Here is a 22,516-nt window from a genome sequence, read left to right as displayed (position 1 = left end):
ACACGTGTGAGACCGGCTCGAACGACGACCCCGTCCTAGTGTCAGTATCTAGGATATATACTACTGGCCATTAAAATTGCTACACCAAGAAGAAATGCAGATGATATACGGGTGTTCATTGAACAAATATATTATACTAGAACTGACATGTGATTACATTTTCAAGCAATTTGGGTGCATAGATCCTGAGAAATCAGTACCCAGAACAACCACCTCTGGCCGTAATAACGGCCTTGATACGCCTGGGCACTGAGTCAAACAGATCTTGGATGGCGTGTACAGGTACAGCTGCCCATGCAGCTTCAACACGATACCACAGTTCATCAAGAGTAGTGACTGGCGTATTGTGACGAGCCAGTTGCTCGGCCACCATTGACCAGATGATTTCAATTGGTGAGAGATCTGGAGGATGTGCTGGCCACAGCAGCAGTCGAACATTTTCTGTATCCAGAAAGGCCCGTACAGGACCTGCAACATGCAGTCGTGCATTGTTCTGCTGAAATGTAAGGTTTCGCAGGGATCGAATGAAGGGTAGAGCCACGGGTCGTAGCACATCTCAAATGTAACGTCCACTGTTCAAAGTGCTGTCAATGCGAACAAGAGGAGACAGAGACGTGTAACCAATGGCACCCCATACCATCACGCCGGGTGATACGCCAGTATGGCGACGAAGAATACACGCTTCCAATGTGCGTTCACCGCGACGTTGCCAAACACGGATGCGACCATCATGATACTGTAAACAGAACCTGGATTCATCCGAATTAATGACGTTTTGCCATTCGTGCACCCAGGTTCGCCGTTGAGTACACCATCGCAGGCGCTCCTGTCTGTGGTGCAGGGTCAAGGGTAACCGCAACCATGGTCTCCGAGCTGATAGTCCATGCTGCTGCAAACGCCGTCGAACTCTCCGTGCAGATGGTTGTTGTCTTGCAAACGTCCCCATCTGTTGACTCAGGGATTAAGACGTGGCCGCACGATCCGTTACAGCCATGCGGATAAGATGCCTGTCATCTCGACTGCTAGTGATACGAGGCCGTTGGGATCCAGCACAGCGTTCCATATTACCCTCCTGAACCCACCGATTCCATATTCTGCTAACAGTCATTGGATCTCGACCAACGCGGGCAGCAATGTCGCAATACGATAAACCGCAATCGCGGTAGGCTACAAACGTGATGGTACGCATTTCTCCTCCTTACACGAGGCATCACAACAACGTTTCACCAGGCATCGCCGGTCAACTGCTGTTTGTGTATGAGAAATCGGTTGGAAACTTTCCTCATGTCAGGATGTTGTAGGTGTCGCCACCGACGCCAACCTTGTGTGAATGCCCTGAAAAGCTAATCATTTGCATACCACACCATCTTCTTCCTGTCGGCTAAATTTCGTGTCTGTAGCACGTCATCTTCGTGGTGTAGCAAATTTAAAGGCCAGTAGTACACTTGCACGGGACCAGGTACAACATTTGTGGGCCGCTTTGCCTCAGGAGAGGATGCAATGGCTTTATTACATCCTTCCCAGTAGAATCATTGCATATATCTAGGACAGAGAGGTGCAGCATTATACTGACAAGTGGGTTCATAGTACTAAGTTCTTCGAAAATTGGACACGATATCGTAATCAAAGAAATAACATCAAATACCCTCTCAACCTGTTTAGTTCCATTTCGTTTCTTCGTCCCTGTCCGCAGTGCGTGTGCCGACTTCTTGTGGATCATAGGAGGCTTTTAAAAATATTTCAAGTGTGTGTACATATTCATGTTTAAGTGAGTAGCTCTTATTGAAAGAAGTAAACGGGCAAAAGGCTTGAAGCAATGGAGCGTGGCATGAGGACACCAATTGATAGTATTGACGGTGCAAGAATCGATTCCAGCCATTCAATTTTAGCTCGTTTCTCGGATAATATGGCGAATAGTCTTTAAGTTGCCATAGTTAAGTTTTATATCACAGTACTCGCCGTAGTCGGCTTTTGAAGAGATGTCGAGTGCTGTTAAAAAGTATATTTCTGCACTTCAAGAACCATATTTGCTTCAGTATTTCAGTTGATACAAGAATCAAAACGGTTAAACATGCAATAAAATTGCGGAGCCTTCTACTTACTATTATTTGACGAAAACCTTGTTGTGATATCAAGAACTGTTCGAGGAGTAAAATGGGTGCTATTTCTTACGAGAAACACCTTGTATGCGTCGAAATGAGAAGTACTATTATGGAAACAAGATTATTCTAGTGTCCTGCTGGCTCCCTCTAGAAGACTTGAATGTCTGTGTCGTCAGGACTGAGCGACTGCTGCATTGTGAGCGTGACTCCACAGCGGTGCATTCCCAGTACATGGCGACTCAAAGTTTGCAGGTTTCCACGCTATTGCTAAACATCAAAGACTTCTGCAATCTGTGTATCACTGAAGTAAAATGTTCTAAAATTTCCAGCGGCGCCCAAGTGGCTAAAATGCCACAAGCTTTCGACCAACTGCTCCTTGTCCTTTATCAAGTGAAGTGTCATTCCACTTGATAACAGCCACTGAGTGCCTGGTCTAAAGCTCGCAGTATTTTAACAGCTTTAGGTGTCTGGAAGCCCGAGAACATTTAATACAGTCTTACTTCCGCAGTCTTGCATTGTATATACATCAGTTCGTCAACATTACTCATATTTTCACACTAATTTCACCCTTTTTTTACAGACGCAATATTGGTGCAATAATAAAAAGATTTTAGCAGAAATCCCAAATTGTACTCACCTCCTGCCCAATCCATCTTCATTGATCGTGATGGAGATTCGCTGGGTGTTATTTCTTCCAGGGTCCACGGCTGCCGTTGCACAGAAGCAGCCATCGCGCTTTGCAGCAGCACCACGCAAACAGCCTGTAGAATGAGGAACATAAAAATCCAGGCTGATATTCTAAACAGAGTTGTTCACTTAAACATCACGTGTGACTGGGTGTGTTCAGTATGTTTTCTTCGAAACTTTCCCAATACACACCAGTACAACTGCAGTCATTGTAGGCAAGGCCGATCTCACAAAATGTTGTTTTTTAGAAAATGAGAGAAAGATTCTTTCATACTTTAAGTTTGACCTCCCAAAGAAACACGTCTTGCCTAGTAACCGCTAAATCATCTTCGTTCACAATTACATTTCACCTACAAACTTGCTTCGGACTGAGTTCAGAATGAACTGAGAACGTTTTCTAATTAAAAAAAAAAAAAAACACTGTGCAAGAAGGAAATTCGTTGTATCATAGTATTAGCCGTTTTCCTTCGTATAGTAAGTACTCACACAGATGCTAAGCAGGCTAGCTGGGTCGTTATACGAATGTAGACGAAGAATTGATGAAAGATTTGTTAAATTTTTGCAGCAGCCTTCCTTCTAAAAGAATTTACATAAAGATGTATTTAGCAAAAATGTACCGTTCGTTAATTCCCTGTATTTAAATTGCTGTTAATATTACATTTATTACATTAATGTCAGTAAACTGGAACTACTACACTGAGTCTACAGATTTAATAAAATATTCATTGCGATCAGTATTTAGCCAACAAAACTGAAACTTCAACTTGTATCGCCGTACTAACAATACTAACAAAAGTTTTATTCACCAGAGCTAACAACAGGGGGTCTTGCTGGCATAGTTTTTCTCAGTTGTTGCTATCACTATCACCCACAGAGTAGCAGTACGTATAGACTCAGTGCAGCGTACTGTGCATGTGGCAACTTCGAACCGAAATAGTCTCGTGACGCTGAGGTGACACATTTGTTTACATTTTGGGTTAAGACATAAACGTTAATATTCCACGTACTTACTCAGTTTTAACATACACTCCTGGAAATTGAAATAAGAACACCGTGAATTCATTGTCCCAGGAAGGGGAAACTTTATTGACACATTCCTGGGGTCAGATACATCACATGATCACACTGACAGAACCACAGGCACATAGACACAGGCAACAGAGCATGCACAATGTCGGCACTAGTACAGTGTATATCCACCTTTCGCAGCAATGCAGACTGCTATTCTCCCATGGAGACGATCGTAGAGATGCTGGATGTAGTCCTGTGGAACGGCTTGCCATGCCATTTCCACCTGGCGCCTCAGTTGGACCAGCGTTCGTGCTGGACGTGCAGACCGCGTGAGACGACGCTTCATCCAGTCCCAAACATGCTCAATGGGGGACAGATCCGGAGATCTTGCTGGCCAGGGTAGTTGACTTACACCTTCTAGAGCACGTTGGGTGGCACGGGATACGTGCGGACGTGCATTGTCCTGTTGGAACAGCAAGTTCCCTTGCCGGTCTAGGAATAGTAGAACGATGGGTTCGATGACGGTTTGGATGTACCGTGCATTCACGCCTGTCGCGACACCACTGGAGGCGGGCTGCACGATGTTGGGGCGTGAGCGGAAGACGGCCTAACGGTGTGCGGGACCGTAGCCCAGCTTCATGGAGACGGTTGCGAATGGTCCTCGCCGATACCCCAGGAGCAACAGTGTCCCTAATTTGCTGGGAAGTGGCGGTGCGGTCCCCTACGGCACTGCGTAGGATCCTACGGTCTTGGCGTGCATCCGTGCGTCGCTGCGGTCCGGTCCCAGGTCGACTGGAACGTGCACCTTCCGCCGACCACTGGCGACAACATCGATGTACTGTGGAGACCTCACGCCCCACGTGTTGAGCAATTCGGCGGTACGTCCATCCGGCCTCCCGCATGCCCACTATACGCCCTCGCTCAAAGTCCGTCAACTGCACATACGGTTCACGTCCACGCTGTCGCGGCATGCTACCAGTGTTAAAGACTGCTATGGAGCTCCGTATGCCACGGCAAACTGGCTGACACTGACGGCGGCGGTGCACAAATGCTGCGCAGCTAGCGCGATTCGACGGCCAACACCGCGGTTCCTGATGTGTCCGCTGTGCCGTGCGTGTGATCATTGCTTGTACAGCCCTCTCGCAGTGTCCGGAGCAAGTATGGTGGGTCTGACACACCGGTGTCAATGTGTTCTTTTTTCCATTTCCAGGAGTGTATTTGTTGTTGTGTCTAGACAAGACAGCCTAGACACAATGAGAGGAAGCCGAAAGGCACGCGCTAAGCTAAAGCAGGAAGGCGTGAGGTCTGAAACGGGATACGTAATGAATGCTATAAAGAAAAGTACGTAGCTTCTGGAATATTTAACTTTAATCCATCCTTTTGGTACATCTGGAGATTGTGGCGATACAAGTGAGACTCTTTAGATACATGCAATGTTACTAATGGCGCCTTGCTAGGTCGTAGCCTTTGACTTAGCTGAAGGCTATTCTAACTATCTGCTCGGCTAATGAGCTATGCTTCGTCCGTGTAGTCGCTAGCTACGTCGTCCATATAACTGGGGCGGGTGCTAGTCCGTATCTCGAGACCTGCCTTGTGGTGGCGCTCGGTCTGCGATCCCTGACAGTGGCGACACGCGGGTCCGACATGTACTAATGGACCGCGGCCGATTTAAAGCTACCACCTAGCAAGTGTGGTGTCTGGCGGTGACACCACATTTGTTTTTTTTTGTAACTGAAGCAATGCATCCCACAGATGCAAATCGAAATTCATTAAACGAAGAAAAGTTACTTCTCAACAGTAGCCACAACTAAGGTGTATTTATAGTAATAATACTGATAAAAAGAGCTAAACTTATCCTCTGGTCAAAACGCAACACGGCCCCTAGTTACGACTGTGTCACCTACCGCCACCTCAGAGAATGCCCCTTCTCCTTCCTGACTGTCCTTGCCGATTTATACAACATCATCTTCTCCACCGGCTTCTACCCCGACCTGTGGAAGACTTCCCGCGTCCTCTTATTCCTGAAACCCAACAAATCCCTTCCGTTGCCTCACCTCCGTCTTCAGAAAGGTCTTCGAATCCACCCTCTCCCGTCGTATCCATCGCCACCTGAATCAACACCATCTCCTTCCCCTTACCCAGTGTGGCTTCCAACTCTCCTTCTCCGTCAAAGACCAACTCCTTCACCTCGTCCACGTTCTCTCCCTCCAACGTAACTCCCGTTGCTCCGCCATTTCTTTCCCTCGACCTTCAAAATGCTTATGACCGCGTATGGCATCCCGGTCTCCTCTTTAAACTCCGAACCTACACCCTGCCCATCAAATTTGTCCATCTAGTCGCCTCCTTCCTCCCACACCATTCTTTCTATATCACCTTCCACAATACCAACTCCTATATCTTTTATCCCGCCGCTGGCGCCCCCCAAGGCTCCGTCCTCTCCCCTCTTCTGTCCACCGCCGATATGCCCAAACCACCCCCACCTGTGCACCTCCTCCAATATGTTGATGACACCGCCTTCCTAGCTCTCTGTCCTACCCTTCAACGGTACCAATGCACCCTCCAAACCCACTTTGAGCAGTTCACCCAGGCAATCATCATGGCCGCACCACCCACAGCGTGTTAAAATGTAATGCCTCCTAATGTTTTTATTCTGTTTCCAATATCGGATGAGGTATTACATGTTATACATATTACTTCCGCTTCGATGACGCAAGCCACAACCGTCTGCCGCTAGATGGCTTCAAATTTTAGCGTGTAGCATGGCGGTGTGTAACCTATGTCGGTGCTTGAGAAACAGCGTGCTGTAATCGAATTTTTGTAACTGCAGAAAACCTTCTCCAATTGGAGTTCATAGAAGAATGAAAGATGTGTGCGGTGATGACTGTATCGACATCAGTAATTCGCGACGTCGGGTTTTTCGTCCTCTTAGTGAAGGGAACGACGATGCTAATCTCAACGTGTGTGACAGGGCTCAGCGTGGACGATCGCGTACGGCATCCGACGAGACTCATTGGAATGGGTTTGATGAACTCAGCAGAGAAAATCGACAAATAACACAGATACAGCTCTCGGGCAAGTATGGCATACGAAGAGAGCGTGCCCAGGTCATAAATGTTGAACTGCGTTACAGAAACGTGTGTGCACAATTGGAACCTCGAATGCTCATTCTTAACATCAGTCAGAGGAGACTGGACATCGGCCAACAATTTCTTTTGGGTTTTGAGCGTGAGAGTCATGGGTTGTTTAATAACCATGTGACAGGTGATAAAGGTTGGGTTCATCGTTTTGACCCCGAAAAAAGTAAACATCAATGTAGTTTGGCCCCAGGGATCATCGACGCAAAAAATGTTCAAGACAAGCCATCGGCATGAAAAGTCATGCTCCAAGTGTTCTGGAGTGTTCAAGGCATGGTGCGTTTGGGATTCATGCCTGAGGGCACTACCATATACTGTGCAAGGTACTGCGAGACAGTCAGAAAACTGAAAGCCCGAATTCGAGGAGTTCGTTCACAAATGGAGCACGACAGCATGCCAGTGCCAGACTACACACATGCGCTGCGACGTTAGCAACAATCCGACGCCTTGGGTTCACCGTCATCGACCATCCTTCCATACACTTCCAACTTGGCCCCATCCGACTTTCACCTGTCTCCAAAACTGCAAGACCGTCGAGGACTTGACTTTGATAGTGATGAAGCGGTGCTAACAGAGGTGAGATTGTGCCTCCGTCAATAATGTCAAGCATTCTACACTGACGGTATCAACAAATTGGTCTCTCTTTGGGAGAAATGTCTGTTTGATTTAACAGTCTTTAAAAATTTTCACGTAAAATGATTCTGAAAACATTACTTTTGAGCACGCCCTCGCATTTACGAGACAGGCGCTAAGTAAATTCGTTAGCATGGGAGTGCACTACCCGCCAACGTATACACATGCAGATAATATTTTCTATATTAAAGTCTGAATATTGCCTTCCTATAATTCAGTTTTTGATACTATTTTCCTTACTTTACATTAGCCATAAAGTTCCCACCACTTGGTGAATGACCAGGTGTGGTTATTAAAAACGGAAGTCTTTCATTTCTGAAAATATTTCAGAGAATGATAAATCGCTAATTTTCTGTATTTCATAGCTGCAATTCGAAGTTTTTCGGGACAATTTCAAACTGGCGCATAAAAAGCCATTTGATAATGCCAAAGCATCGTAATTGATTAAAACAGAGGTTCAGCAACACGATACAGTTCAGTACAAACATATAAAACACTGGTGGCAGTCCGTTCTTTTTTTACAACAAAAAGAAACAGAATAATGCCAAGACCTGAGATGTGACACTTGTCACAAAGCAGCGAAATGGCCTTGCACCTGTCTCTTCAAAGGTCTGTGGCAAGTTCATTTTAGGTATCGAAATCAAACTGTTAAGATAGCTACGAGGCGTACAAAATCCACGGTACTTTCAAAAGCAATATGTTTTTAGTGGGTGATTCAGAAAAAGGGGAAATTCTTATATTAGTGGTGGCAGTCCTGGGCGATTGTTAACGACGAGAAACTTACAGAAACTAGCTCACGCCACGTTGCCATTTAGTTAACAGGGTACTTGGGGTGCTCTGGAACATGCTTTTGCCATCAAAGCTTCTTCTAGGTGTTTTCTTTGATTTAACGAAGGCTTTTGACTGTGTTGACCACAAAATATTACTGCAGAAATTGGACCATTATGGAGTAAGTGGAGTAGCTTACAACTGGTTCGCCTCTTACTTTAAGGACAGAAAGCAGAAGGCAATTCTCCGCAATATTGAGAGTGGTAGTGATGTTCAGTCCAAATGGGGCACTGTTAAGTGGGGCGTTCCCCAAGGGTCGGTGCTGGGGCCACTGCTGTTTCTTATTTATATAAATGATATGCCTTCTAGTATTACAGGTGATTCAAAAATATGTCTGTTTGCTGATGACACCAGCTTGGTAGTGAAGGATCTTGTGTGTAATATTTAAACATTATCAAATAATGTAGTTCATGAAATAAGTTCGTGGCTTGTGGAAAATAATTTGATGCTAAATCACAGTAAGACTCAGTTTTTACAGTTTCTAACTCACAATTCAACAAGAACCGATATTTTGATCAGACAGAATGGGCACATTATAAGCGAGACGGAACAGTTCAAGTTCCTGCATGTGGAATGCACTTCCTTGACTCTTGTGTACAAAGGAGTGCACTATTCTGCTGCATCCATTTTCAATAAGCTACCACAAGAACTCAAAAATCTTAGCAGTAGCCCAAACACTTTTAAGTCTAAACTGAAGAGTTTCCTCATGGCTCACTCCTTCTATTCTGTCGAGGAGCTCCTGGAAGAGCTTAAAAATTAAGCAAATTCCAGTGATACATTGTTGATTTTCTTTATTTAAACTTACGAATTGTCGCCTGAATACGTTTCTTATATTTCATTTTATCTGTTTCTACTATCGTGTTATAATTTCATGTATTGACTCATTCCATGACCATGGAGACTTCTCCTTAATTTGGTCCCACGGAACAATAAATAAATAAATAAAATAAATAAATAAATACAAAAACAATGATAGTGCGGAGGCTGCACGTAGGGAATTTAGCCATCACTTCAATGTAAGACCTCACGATTACGCTCCATGAGCACATGGAATCAACATGTCGGTACATAATTTTGAGGGAACTGGTTCACCAGTAAAAAAGAAACCTCCAGGCCTTACAGCAGACAATATCGAAGCTGCTCGAGCTGCTGCCATGAGAAGCCCACACTGTTCAATCCGTCGTCATGCATCGCCTTCACGGTTGCATAGTTCAAGTGTTCGGAGGATGTTGATACCGGACTGACATCAATCATACAAGCTGCAGATCGCGCAGGAACGGAAGCCTAACGATCACCTACTGCGACGACAATTCTGTGAACGAATGCTTGGAAGTCAAACGCCGACAATGAGTTTGTTAACAACTAGTGGATGTCGGACGAAGCTCATTTCCATCTTAACGGTTTCTTTAATAAAGAAAATTTTCGTTATTATGCGCTATAAAATCACACTCATCTCCACCAACATCCACTGCACAGCAACAAATTTATCATGGTGTGGTATCCTGTTTCATCATATGCCATAATAGGCCTTCCTTTTTCTGAGAACGAAAATGGTCTTGTGACTACAGTAAAATCACCGTGCTCGAAACAATTGTTGTTGAAACCAGCGGACCTTGCCACAATTGACTGACAACGCTTGGTTTCATCAAGAGGGACCAACGTCACACACGGCACGAATATCGGTGGCTACTTTACTCCAGTTGTTTTGGCAACGGTATCAGTTTCGAGAAACGGTGGTATTCCATTGCCTTGTCTGATTTCCTAATCTGTCAGCGTGTGATTGCGTCTCGTGGATTTGTTAAGTATATCGTAGTCGACCTACTACAACAGAAGAACTGAAAACTAAGATCGGAGAAGCAACAGCCAAAATTACTTCTGGAATGTTAGAATCATTTACAGTTTATCTAAGAGACTGGAGGGATGTCTGCACAAAAATGGAACTGATCTGCAGTACGTCACGTTCATTATCATATTAACAACAACAAAAAACGCAAAGATTGAGTGCAGCACATGAGCACATAAAGCGAAAGATTGAGTGAGAGGTGGTGACTCAGCAGATAGGTGTTAACTCACCGCTGCTGCTAGCTCGTAGGTCATGCCGCTTCCCCAGGCCATGTCTTGGCGATTCTTCATCGGCGGCTCCTACTGGCACACTATGGACAACGAGGCGCTCCTCTGAATTAAGTATTCTTCTGCCAATGGTATTAGGCACAGATTATCTGGCGAGGCGCCCTCGCAGGGTCACGTTATCTGGCCGCTAACCCTGAACAGCCGACGCACAGTACTTCCTCGTAGGTCCACGGCAACCATGTGCCATCTTGTGTACAGAGCAGAGACGCAGAGTTAACAGCTCGCTCGACATTCCAAAATCTACGAGGAGGAGAAAGTAAGCTGCACATTATTATGTCATGCCAAGTACCTTTTATTCAGCACTTCACTACTCTTCAAGACGACACAGGTATTGACACTACAGAGGGGTCCAGAAAAATGTAAACACTCTTTGACAGTTAATATCTTTGGAACAAAATCACATACCGTCGCATTTTTGCGCAGTGGTGTAGTCTATTGTTTTCCCAACAGATCTTGTCGCTCATTTTCTAGCAGATAACAGTGTCGCAATGCATGAAGTTAAGATTGTCGTTTGAGCAATGCAAGGCCGTATTGAAGTGGTACTGGAAGCTCGAAAACATGATGGAGGTACAATGGTAATGACATAATGTGTACATAACTCAGTCACCAACATGTGAAATAATTTAACATATTCGGAATAAATTTGGGCCGACGGTACTGTTCAGGATGTGCATAAGGAAAGATCTGGCCGACTAAAAACATCAACAAATCCAGCTTCCAACGCTGTTGTGTGGCAACATTGTACTAGGTCACCTCAAAAACCTGCGAAGCAGGGAGCTCTTGAAAGCAGGGTAAGCCGATCAAGAGTACGACGAATTCTGAAGGTTGCGAAGTGGAATGTGTGCGTTCCAAGATGGCTGCATGCTATGAACGAGGACGACCCGGATCGAAGGATGGAGTAACACCAGTTGTTTGAAGACACGCTTCGCGAGGACGGACCGTTTGCAGCGATGGTTATCTGGCGCGACGAGGTGCAATTCAAAGTGAACGGTACTCTAACCCGCCATAACTGCGTGTACTGAGCTGCTGAAAATCCTCAAGTTCACGTGGACCACCATTTTAATCTAACCGGTGTTAATTCGTTGTGTGGTCTCTCATCGTCCGATTTGATTGGTCCACTCTTCTTTGCAGTGGTGAGGTGTATCTTAATACGCTGCAAACATCGATTTTTACCTTCCATCTGAGAGGTGTTTCGAAATGAATGATTTTACCTACTATAAGTTGGCGCTCCGCCTACCACAGAGATGTCAGAGCCTACTTGGATGGAAATCTGCATGGACGATGGTCGTGTCTATGAGGAACTGTTGAGTACCCACCACGGTCTCCAGCCCTTACATCCCTTGTCTTATACCTAGGGGGACCTTGAGAAATGAAGTTTATCAACAGAACCCAGTTGCACTGGACGAGCCACGAGAAACCATAAAGGCTATCACACCGGCAACACTAACACCCGTAGTTTGTCAACAGTTCAGCAGCGTCGACGTTGTTTGCTTACTAATTGGGGGGGGGGGGGGGGGTTCACTCTGAACACATAACATAACCTTCCCTCCGTATTTTTCAACATAGTCATCAAGTCTGTGTAAACAATGGTCGGAACTTCCTGCAAATCGTTCAGTTCCTCGACGACAAAAATCCGCTCCTTGGTCACAGAACCATTCGAGAACTACTTTGTGAACGTCCCCTTCGTTGGAAAATCTTTTTCCCCTCATATGTTCTTTGAGCTTACCGAAAAGATGGAAACCCCGTGGTGCAAAATCTGCACTTTCCGATCAGCATGAGTCACGTCTACGTGGCATTCATCAAGTTCTTGCCACCGTTTCACAACGGCTGAACACGACATTGCATTTGGTCTACATACCGTCGGAATTTCATGGAGACACTGTATGCAGTTTAGACGTCCTGCCCAGAATAATCGCACTCTCCCGCGGGCTTCATCTTTGGAGTTTGGAGTACGTGTCCAGTTACATCACTAGCACACTGCGACGCATATGTTATCCGCAGCGCAGCAGAATTGCGTCTGCAGGAATCCTCGAATGTTTACTCTTCTGACAATGCACCACTCTTGGTGCGCAAAAGCCTTAGCGTGGAACGATGCGTGTAGCTTACGTTCTGAAGTCCCTACACAAAAGCGTTCAGGGAAGGAAGGAAGATTGGCTTTAACGTCCCGCCGACATTGACGTCATTAGGGACGGGCGCAGATTCGGATTGTGTAAAGGATGAGGAAGGAAATCGGCCGTGACCTTTCTAAGGAACCACCTCGGCATTTGCATGGAGCGATTTAGGAAATCACCGAAAACCTAAATCTAGATTGCCGGACGCGAATTTGAACCTCCGTCCTCCCGAATGCGAGTCCACCTCGCTCGGTGTAAAATGGTTGACTCCAGCGCAAAGAAGACTATGAAATGTTTGAGCACGTCATTAAGATTGTGCTTTCCTTTGCTGTGGCTTTGCGATTTGCCTGCCACAGAATTCCACAGTTCAACGGAATTCAAAATTTTATGGAGCAATGCCAGTAGTTGCCATCTCAAGCTGATCATTGATCATTCAGATATTCACGAACGTCCAACGTGCTGGAGAAACTGTTTGTCAGCAGCTTCTGTTAATCAGTACAACGAATAACGATTCCAAAGTTGCAAATTTTACTTTTTTTTATTCACTCGATGACTAGTTTCGGATCGAGACGCATTTGCAGATAATCGTAACATACTAAAAACTGGTATTTCCGAAGATGTGAAAACCATGTCAAAAATGTGCAGTTACAGCGCATACAGAGAATTGCATTTGGTTCATGGTTATCTGTATGCACTATAACTGTTCGTTGCACATTTTTGACATGGTTTTCACATCTTCGGAAATACCATTTTTCAGTATGTTTGCAACTTTGGACTGGATTGTCGTTGTACTTATTCAGATATTATTATTTCCTGCAGGACTTGCCTTTAGGCTTGTTGTGGCCCCTGAATGGTCCTGCCATCTTACCCACATGTGCGGTGCCTTCGTCGACCCATCGCTTTGTATTGCCAAGATGTTTAGAGTATACTGTCCATTCAGGGTCCGCCTGCTTAGCCGAATGGCGCCGGCACGGTAGCTCAGCGTGTTCGGTCAGAGGGTTTCTGTCACAAAAACTGAGTGAGTGGATCATCGAAGAACCTAAACGGCTGTCATAGGACGTCCGCCCCGAACAAATTCAACGAACAATATAGAAAAAAAAATGAGATAAAGAAAGTGGAAACGTGCTTGCCTCCCAATCAGCGGCCCCGGGTTTGATTCCCGGCCGGGTTGGAGATTTTCTCCGCTCGTGGACTCGGTGTTGTGTTGTCCTCACCATCATTTCATCCTCATCAGTGGCGCGCAAGTCGCCCAGTGTGGCGTCGACGGAAATACGACTCGCACTCGGAGGCCGAACTCCACCGGATGCGGCCTCCCGGACAACAATGCCACACGCACATTTCATTTGTTGTCCATTCAGGAATGTCTTCACTGCTTTTGTAGACAAGAACAGAACAACACGTTACGTCTTGCCGCAACTTAATTTCGGTCGCCTCTGTTTGATTCAATTTGGCAGACGAGCTTCTCTTACTCTCGTCCACTAATGATGCAACTGCAATCGTATATATACGTTGTTACCGTACGACAGTAAAATGGTAGTAAAACAAGCTCCTCTTCCAAAGCGGATATACACTGGTGAGCCATAACTAGAGCTGCGCTCTACCAAAACTACGGTTCGGTAATTTTGGTACAATACGTAAATGATGTAGTAAATGGTTCAAATGGTTCTGAGCACTATGGGACTCAACTGCTGTGGTCATAAGTCCCCTAGAACTTAGAACTACTTAAACCTAACTAACCTAAGGACAGCACACAACACCCAGCCATCACGAGGCAGAGAAAATCCCTGACTCCGCCGGGAATCGAACCCGGGAACCCGGGCGTGGGAAGCGAGAACGCTACCGCACGACCACGAGATGCGGGCAGTAGTAAATGGTAGGATTGCCGGCAGCACTACCAGTATTGGGAAGGAAAGATAAGTGAATGTGTAAGACAGAAACGGGGAGACGACGACTTCTCTTCGTTTGTTTATTTGGTTGGTTGTTTTGGACATAATTAGGACCGCATATCATTCAATGTTAGTCTCTTGTGTATTTCATATCATTACAGAATATAAATTGCGTGTTATGTCTTAGAATATGACGTACACTGTAGGCAGCATTGTACATATACGACTATGAAAGCCCTAAACAAGAAACAGAACAAGACATCGCCTCACTGGACATTATACCCAATGAACAATGGATAAATCATTATACAAACTTGTGGTGCACACTGAAGGTCGAATATGACTGTGGGGAAGGAATGTACGATGAAACGGTAGATCCAGTTACTACGGACGAACTACAAGAGAGTTTGAAAGGCATGAAGAACAGAAAAGCTACTGGAATAGATAGAATAAATGCAGAACTGATTAAATACGAAGACTTCTACAGTTAATAAATGAATGTTGGATATGTAAAATCCCCGACCCTTGGTATACAGCGGAAGTAATCTCTCTTTTCAAGAAAGCGAAACGTAACGAGTGTAAAAACTATCATGGTTCAAATGGCTCTGAGCACTATGGGACTTGTCATCAGTCCCCTAGAACTTAGAACTGCTTAAACCTAACTAACCTAAGGACATCACACACATCCATGCCCGAGGCAGGATTCGAACATGCGACCGTAGCGGTCTCGCGGTTCCACACTGTAGAGCCTAGAGCCCCTCGGCCACTCCGGCCGGCAACTATCATGGCATCAGGCTCCTAAACACTGGCTACAGACTAGACTGAAAAATAATGAGTAACTGCATGAAGAATATCGCAAAAGCTCTTATTTGTGAAGAACAAAATGTATTTACACTGGTGTCCAAAAGTAACCTAACAAACAGAAATTTCGCCAGTTTGCGTTTATTTTGACGCAAAACAATGTAAACAGGCGATAGTAAAGTAGAAGCAGTGTAATGAAAACAGAAAGTAAACAACTGCAACTTGGATAACAGTAGACGAAAATGTTCTTCGTTTTTTCCAACTTACCTGAGTTGCACACACACATTCTGACAACTGGTTAAGGTGCTCAGTAAGGGGTATGACCACCTCTGGCAGCAATACAGGCCTGACAAACGACGCGGTACGCTGTTAATGATGTCATCAATATTATGTCGAGGCAATAACGCACATTCTTTCTGCAGAGCCGCTTGCAAGTCTTGGAGGGTAGTTGGTGGATGATGACGAGATGCAGGTCAGCTCCGTAGTGCATCTCAGACATGCTTCGTGGGATTCAAATCGGGAGAGCGAGCATGCCGCGCCGTGCGTGCGATATCTTTTGTTTCCAAGAAAACATCAATCACCTGTGCTCTATGTGGTCGAGCATTGTCGTCCATCAGTACGATTTCTGGGCGCACAGAATCTCGCAACAACCGTACATGAGCTCCCAAGATCTCGTCACCGAGAGGTCAACATAATCCCTGCCCAGACCAATAGCAATCCTCCTCGATATCAGTCTCTTTCCATAATGTTGGGCTCTCGAAATCGTGTTCCATATACCCTTCAGATGCGAATCCGACGAGAATCACTCTCCAGACCGAATCGAGATTCATTTGTGAAAAGAACATTGGCCACTCTTCGACTGTCCAGGTGGCATGTTGAAGACACCACTCTAGACGTTCCCTTCTGTGAAGACGCGTCAGAGGCGCACATACAGAAGGTCTCCGACAATAAAGACCACTCAGTCGAAACATTCTCTACACCGTTTGCCTCGATACAAAACGACCAGTGGATGCTGCAAAGTCAGATGCCAGTTTCTGCTCTGTACGAGGTGCATTCAAGTTCTAAGGCCTCCAATTTTTTTTCTAATTAACTACTCACCCGAAATCGATTAAACTGGCGTTACTTCTCGACGTAATCGCCCTGAAGACGTACACATTTTTCACAACGCTGACGCCATGATTCCATGGCAGCGGCGAAGGCTTCTTTAGGAGTCTGTTTTGACCACTGGAAAATCGCTGAGGCAATAGCAGCACGGTTGGTGAATGTGCGGCCACGGAGAGTTTCTTTCATTGTTGGAAAAAGCCAAAAGACACTAGGAGCCAGGTCAGGTGAGTAGGGAGCATGAGGAATCACTTCAAAGTTGTTATCACGAAGAAACAGTTGCGTAACGTTAGCTCGATGTGCAGGTGCGTTGTCTTGGTGAAACAGCACACGTGCAGCCCTTCCTGGACGTTTTTGTTGCAGTGCAGGAAGGAATTTGTTCTTCAAAACATTTTCGTAGGATGCACCTGTTACCGTAGTGCCCTTTGGAACGCAATGGGTAAGGATTACGCCCTCCCAGAACATGGACACCATCATTTTTTCAGCACTGGCGGTTACCCGAAATTTTTTTGGTGGCGGTGACTCTGTGTGCTTCCATTGAGCTGACGAGCGCTTTGTTTCTGGATTGAAAAATGGCATCCACGTCTCATCCATTGTCACAACCGTCGAAAAGAAAGTCCCATTCATGCTGTCGTTGCACGTCAACATTGCTTGGCAACATGCCACACGGGCAGCTGTGTGGTCGTCCGTCAGCATTCGTAGCACCCACCTGGATGACACTTTTCGCATTTTCAGGTCGTCATGCAGGATTGTGTGGACAGAACCCACAGAAATGCCAACTCTGGAGGCGATCTGTTCAACAGTCATTCAGCGATCCCCCAAAACAATTCTCTCCACTTTCTCGATCATGTCGTCAGACCGGCTTGTGCGAGCCTGAGGTTGTTCTGGTTTGTTGTCACACGATGTTCTGCCTTCATTAAACTGTTGCACCCACGAATGCACTTTCGACACATCCATAACTCCATCACCACATGTCTCCTCCAACTGTCAATGAATTTCAATTGGTTTCACACCACGCAAATTCAGAAAACGAATGATTGCACGCTGTTCAAGGTAGGAAAACGTCGCCATTTTATGTATTTAAAACAGTTCTCATTCTCGCCGCAGGCGGTAAAATTCCATCTGCCGTACAGTGCTGCCATCTCTGGGACGTATTGACGATGAACGCGGCCTCATTTTAAAACAATGCGCATGTTTCTATCTCTTTCCTGTCCGGAGAAAAAAAATCGGAGGCCTTAGAACTTGAATGCACCTCGTACTTAAGCGGTACCATCATGCCCTTGATGTCACTCGTGGTCGGCCTTGCCCTGGTCTTCGGGGTACAGTTTCGCACCCGATAAACTGTCGCCACATCCGTGAAACAACAGAACGATTCACGTTAAGCCATCGGGCCACATGAGTTTGCGACTGTCCTGCTTCCATTCTTTCTATGGCCCTCCATCGCAGAGGGTGTGGTAGACGTCTTCCCTGTGCCATCTGCACTGCCTGTGACTGTGTACACAGCGACTGTGGATGTGGGACTACCCGGCAAACACTAGTCCGTTTGATAGGTGCCCTGACATCATCGTTGGCGTGGTTTTCCGTTGACCGAAATGCCATCTTCCATGTAGAGCACGATCGTATGGAAATCTGGTTGACAGTTTGTATGATTACATCGTGACTTGGACGCATGACTGGTAAATAGGGGTTTGTTGCTCTAATATTGGACACCAGTGTAGCTCATGTCGTTCATCCACAGACAATGTGTATGCAGTTTCAGACGTTGTAGAAAAACGCAGAGAATCTAATATTAGAAACATTATAGAAAAACACTGAAAATTGAATCTAGAAACTCCGTCTGTTGACTGTGTGAACCTTGACAGCCTATGGAAGATTATGTCTGAATGTGAGTATCTTTATCACCTAATAGAGGTAGTGGAAAGACTTTACAATACTACATGCATTGTAATAAATGCAGGTAGGAATCGATTAGAAGAAATAATTATAAACCAGGTTGTTATACAAGGGTGTCGACTATCGCTTTCTAATATCTACATTGGCTTCACTCTTCGCAAATGGAAATGTATAGTACGTAAAGGAATTAAGATAACTAATGAAGAATACCATAATGCACTTTTGTTTGCTGAAGAATGAAGATGGTCTCCAAAGATCAGTATAGTGGTTGAACGAAATTTGCAAGAAGTACAACTATAAAATTCATAGTAATCACATGAAAATAATGGCATTCCGAGGAAAATATCCAGTCACATCAAAAACTTTTTTGAATAATTCAGTTTTAGAACGAGTGTCTGAAACCTCTTATTTGGGCTGGTCTGCAATTTTGATTTTGACTCTACTATTGAAAGTAAAATACAGGAATTCCAAGCAGGCCGAAGTGGCCGTGCGGTTGTGGCGCTGCAGTCAGGAACCGCGAGACCGCTACGGTCGCAGGTTCGAATCCTGCCTCGGGCATGGATGTGTGTGATGTCCTTAGGTTAGTTAGATTTAACTAGTTCTAAGTTCTAGGGGACTAATGACCTCAGAAGTTGAGTCCTATAGTGCTCAGAGCCATTTGAACCATTTGAACAAATTCCAAATTGTTTGTGGTACCATCAGCAGAACAGCAGGCCACAAAGTACAAAAAGAGACCATCATGAAATTGTAGAATTTCATGATGGTCTCTTTTTGTGCTTTATGCCCTCCTGTTCTATAATGGTACCAGAGTGACGGGCGGTTCCTCTCTTAAAAAAAAAAAAATCAATCAGTCAATCAAGCGGTAGAGATAAGGTTCCTAAGAGAAATGAAGGACTGCACGAGAAGAGACGTGAATGTAAACTAAGATATTAAAACAGAATTAAATATTTTCAACCTGAATCAATAATTCAAAAATATCGTGAATCTTGGAGACAACACCTCATGCGAATGCCACGTTACAGAATTCCCCAAAAGTTCCTGAACTACGAGCCGAATGGGAAAAGGCATATTGGAAGACCTCGAAAAAGATGGGAATGATCTTGTTTGTTAGTACGGAACAGATTACAGCCTAATCCTTGAAACGAAGATTACGATCGTGACGGTGATGGTGATGAGGAGCCAATCAAATCCACGTTGCTGCTGCTACAGTAGGTTAGAGTTTTTTTTATGATGGATCCATTTCGACTAGATTGCCAGCTTCAGACCATCTGCAAAAGTTACATACTAGTTTCTCTATTATATTATAATGCTGGTTATCGCACTTTCAGGTACGCTATCATCAGTGATCGCTGTCACTTGGTACTCTATTACAAGTGAGCTCTTATGCTTCAAACTGTATTGTCATTTGCTGCCATTGTTAATCGCCATTTCTCGTAATTCTTGTAATTTGACGTTTATCGTCAGATTTGAAAGAATGACAGTTCTGATTGTTGGTCAAAGATGCTATATGGTTATAGCTGCTATGGTGTGTTGACGTGTTGACGTTATCAAGCTTAAGTCTACAGTTCATAAACAATAAATTGTGGTCAAAGTTCACGTATGCCCCTGGAGATGTCTTACAGTTTAAAATCTGATTCCGAAATCACTGTCTTACCATTACATAAACAACCTGAAACCGTCCGGTGTCTTCAGGTCTCTTCCACGTTAACGAATTTCTTTCACGATTTTTAAACCAAATGTTAGCGATGATTAAATTATGCTTTGTGTGAAATTTTACCAGGCGGCTTTCTGTTTCATTCCTTTCCCCCAGTACTTACTTACCCGGTATTTTTCATTTTCTTTCTTTTCCTACTATCGAATTCCAGTTCCATAACCCAGTTAAATTTTCGTCTCCCTTAACTATCTGAATAATTACTTTCGTCTCATCATACGTTTCTTTGGTCTCTTAATATGTAGAGCTAGTTGGCAGATAAACTTGTACTATTGTGCTGGGTGTGGGTTTGTATCTGTCCTGATCACAATAATTCGTTCACTATGCTGTTTGTATTAGCTTATCAGCATTTCTACACACATCAGAAAAAGTTTTGCTCACCTCGGTTCCCAGAGTTCCGGAACATGTAGGGAAACTGGAATAGAGATCAAGATAAACATCATTTCCGCCCTTTTTATGACTCTTGAAAACTACACATTGCATGTTGCACCACCATACAGCAATACCTTAAGAGGTGGTGGTCTAGACTGCTGTACACACCGGTACCTCTAATACCCAGTAGCACATCCTCTTGCATTAATGCATGCCTGTATTCATCGTGGCATACTATACATAAGTTCACAAGGCATTGTTGGTCCACATTGTCCCACTCCTCAACGGCGATTCGGCGTAGATCCCTCAAAATGGTTGGTGGGCCACGTCGTCCAAAAATAGCAGTTCTCAATCTATGGCTCAAATGGCTCTGAGCACTATGGGACTTAACATCTATGGTCATCAGTCCCCTTCTCAATCTATCCCAGGCACGTTCGATAGCGTTCATGTCAGGAGAACATGCTGGCCACACTAATCGAACAGTGTCGTCATCCTGAAGGAAGTCATTCACAAAATATGTTCGATGGGGGCGCGAATTGTCGTGCATGAAGACGAATGCCTCGCCAGTATGTTACCGATATGGTAGCACTATCGGTCGCAGGATGGCATTCACGTATCGTACAGCCGCTACGACGCCTCCCATCACCTCCAGCGGCTTACGTCGGCCTCACATAATGCCACCCCAAAACAGCAGGGAACCTCCACCTTGCTGCACTCGCTGGACAGTGTGTCTAAGGCGTTAAGCCTGATCTGGTTGCCTCCAAACACGTCTCCGACGATTGTCTGGCTGAAGGCATATGTAACACTCATCGGCGAAGAGAACGTGATGCCAGTCCTGAGTGGCCCTTTCGGCATGATGTTGGAACCATCTCTACCGCAGTGCATGTTGTCCTGGTTGCAAAGATGGACCTAGTCATGGACGTCGGGAGTGAAGTTGCGCATCATGCAGCCTATTACGCACTGTTGGAGTCGTAACATGACGTCCTGTGGCTGCACGGAAAGCGTTATTCAACATGGTGACGTTGCTGTTAGTGTTACTCCGATCCATAATTCGTAGGTAGCGGTCATTCACTGCAGTAGTGGCCTTCAGGCGGCCTGAGTGAGGCATGTCATCGACAGTTCCTGTCTCTCTGTATCTCCCCCATGTTCGAACAACAGCGCTTTGGTTCACTATGAGACGCCTGGACACTTGCCTTGTTGAAAGCCCTTCCTGGCACAAAGCAACAATGCGGACGCTATCGAACCGCAGTATTGACCACCTAGGCATGGTTGAACTAAACATGAACCGTTTACCTCTTTCCTGGTGGAAGGACTGGTACTGATTGGCTGTCGGACCCCCTCCGTCTAATAGGCGCTGCTCATGCATGGTTTACATCTTTGGGCGGGCTTAGTGACATCTTTGAACAGTCAAAGGGACTGTGTCTGTGATGCAAAACTTCTTTTGATGTGTGTATTTTGTTATCCTGTACTCGTCTGACCTAGAGTCCTGTTCCTCTTGTCATCGAACTGCACTAATAGTAACATATCTAAAATCAGTCTATCCATTTCCCTTTTTAAATTTTACAACCTACCTGTCCTATTAAGGGATCTAACATTAGAAGCTCTGACCCTTAGAAGACTAGATTTTTTCTGCATATACGTCGTCCTTCGGGGTAGTCCCTCCCAAAAGATCCGAGTGGGAAACTATTTCACTCCCTGAATACTTATCCAAGAGGAGGTCGTATCATTTAACAATACAGTAGAGCTGCATAGTCTCGATAAAAATTGTGGCTGTAGTTTCCCCTAGCTTTCAGCCATTCGCAATACCATCAGAGCAAGGCCATGCTGGCTGATGTTGCAAGGCCAGATCTGTCAATCATCCAGACTGTTGCTCTTGTAGCTATTGGAAGGGCTGCTGCCCATCTTCAGGAGCCAGACGTTTGTGTGACCTCTCAAGCAGACACCCCTCAGTTGTGGTAACACCTACAGTTTGTCCATCTGTAGCGTTGAGGCACGCTAGCCGCACCACCACGGCAAGGTCCCTGGTTCATGGGGAGAGGAGGGGAGGGGGGCAAAGAATGAAATACTGTAATAATGTGTATGAATTACTATGTATAAGATTAATTAATGCCCAGTG

General features: G+C 45.2%; 1 protein-coding gene across 1 annotated transcript in view; it reads right to left on the bottom strand.

The window, feature by feature from the left end:
• The window catches only part of LOC124616602 (venom dipeptidyl peptidase 4-like), a 318,997-nt gene that overhangs the window by 286,998 nt on the left and 9,483 nt on the right, over positions 1-22,516 (bottom strand). The window contains exon 2 of the mRNA XM_047144923.1: positions 2,740-2,863. Within this exon, the coding sequence (XP_047000879.1) occupies positions 2,740-2,863 (124 nt within the window). The remainder of the gene's footprint in view (positions 1-2,739; positions 2,864-22,516) is intronic.

The sequence above is a fragment of the Schistocerca americana genome, chromosome 5 (genome assembly GCF_021461395.2).
Source record: "Schistocerca americana isolate TAMUIC-IGC-003095 chromosome 5, iqSchAmer2.1, whole genome shotgun sequence".
Classification (NCBI taxonomy): Eukaryota; Metazoa; Arthropoda; class Insecta; order Orthoptera; family Acrididae; genus Schistocerca; species Schistocerca americana.
This window is presented reverse-complemented; position numbering and strand designations above follow the sequence as displayed.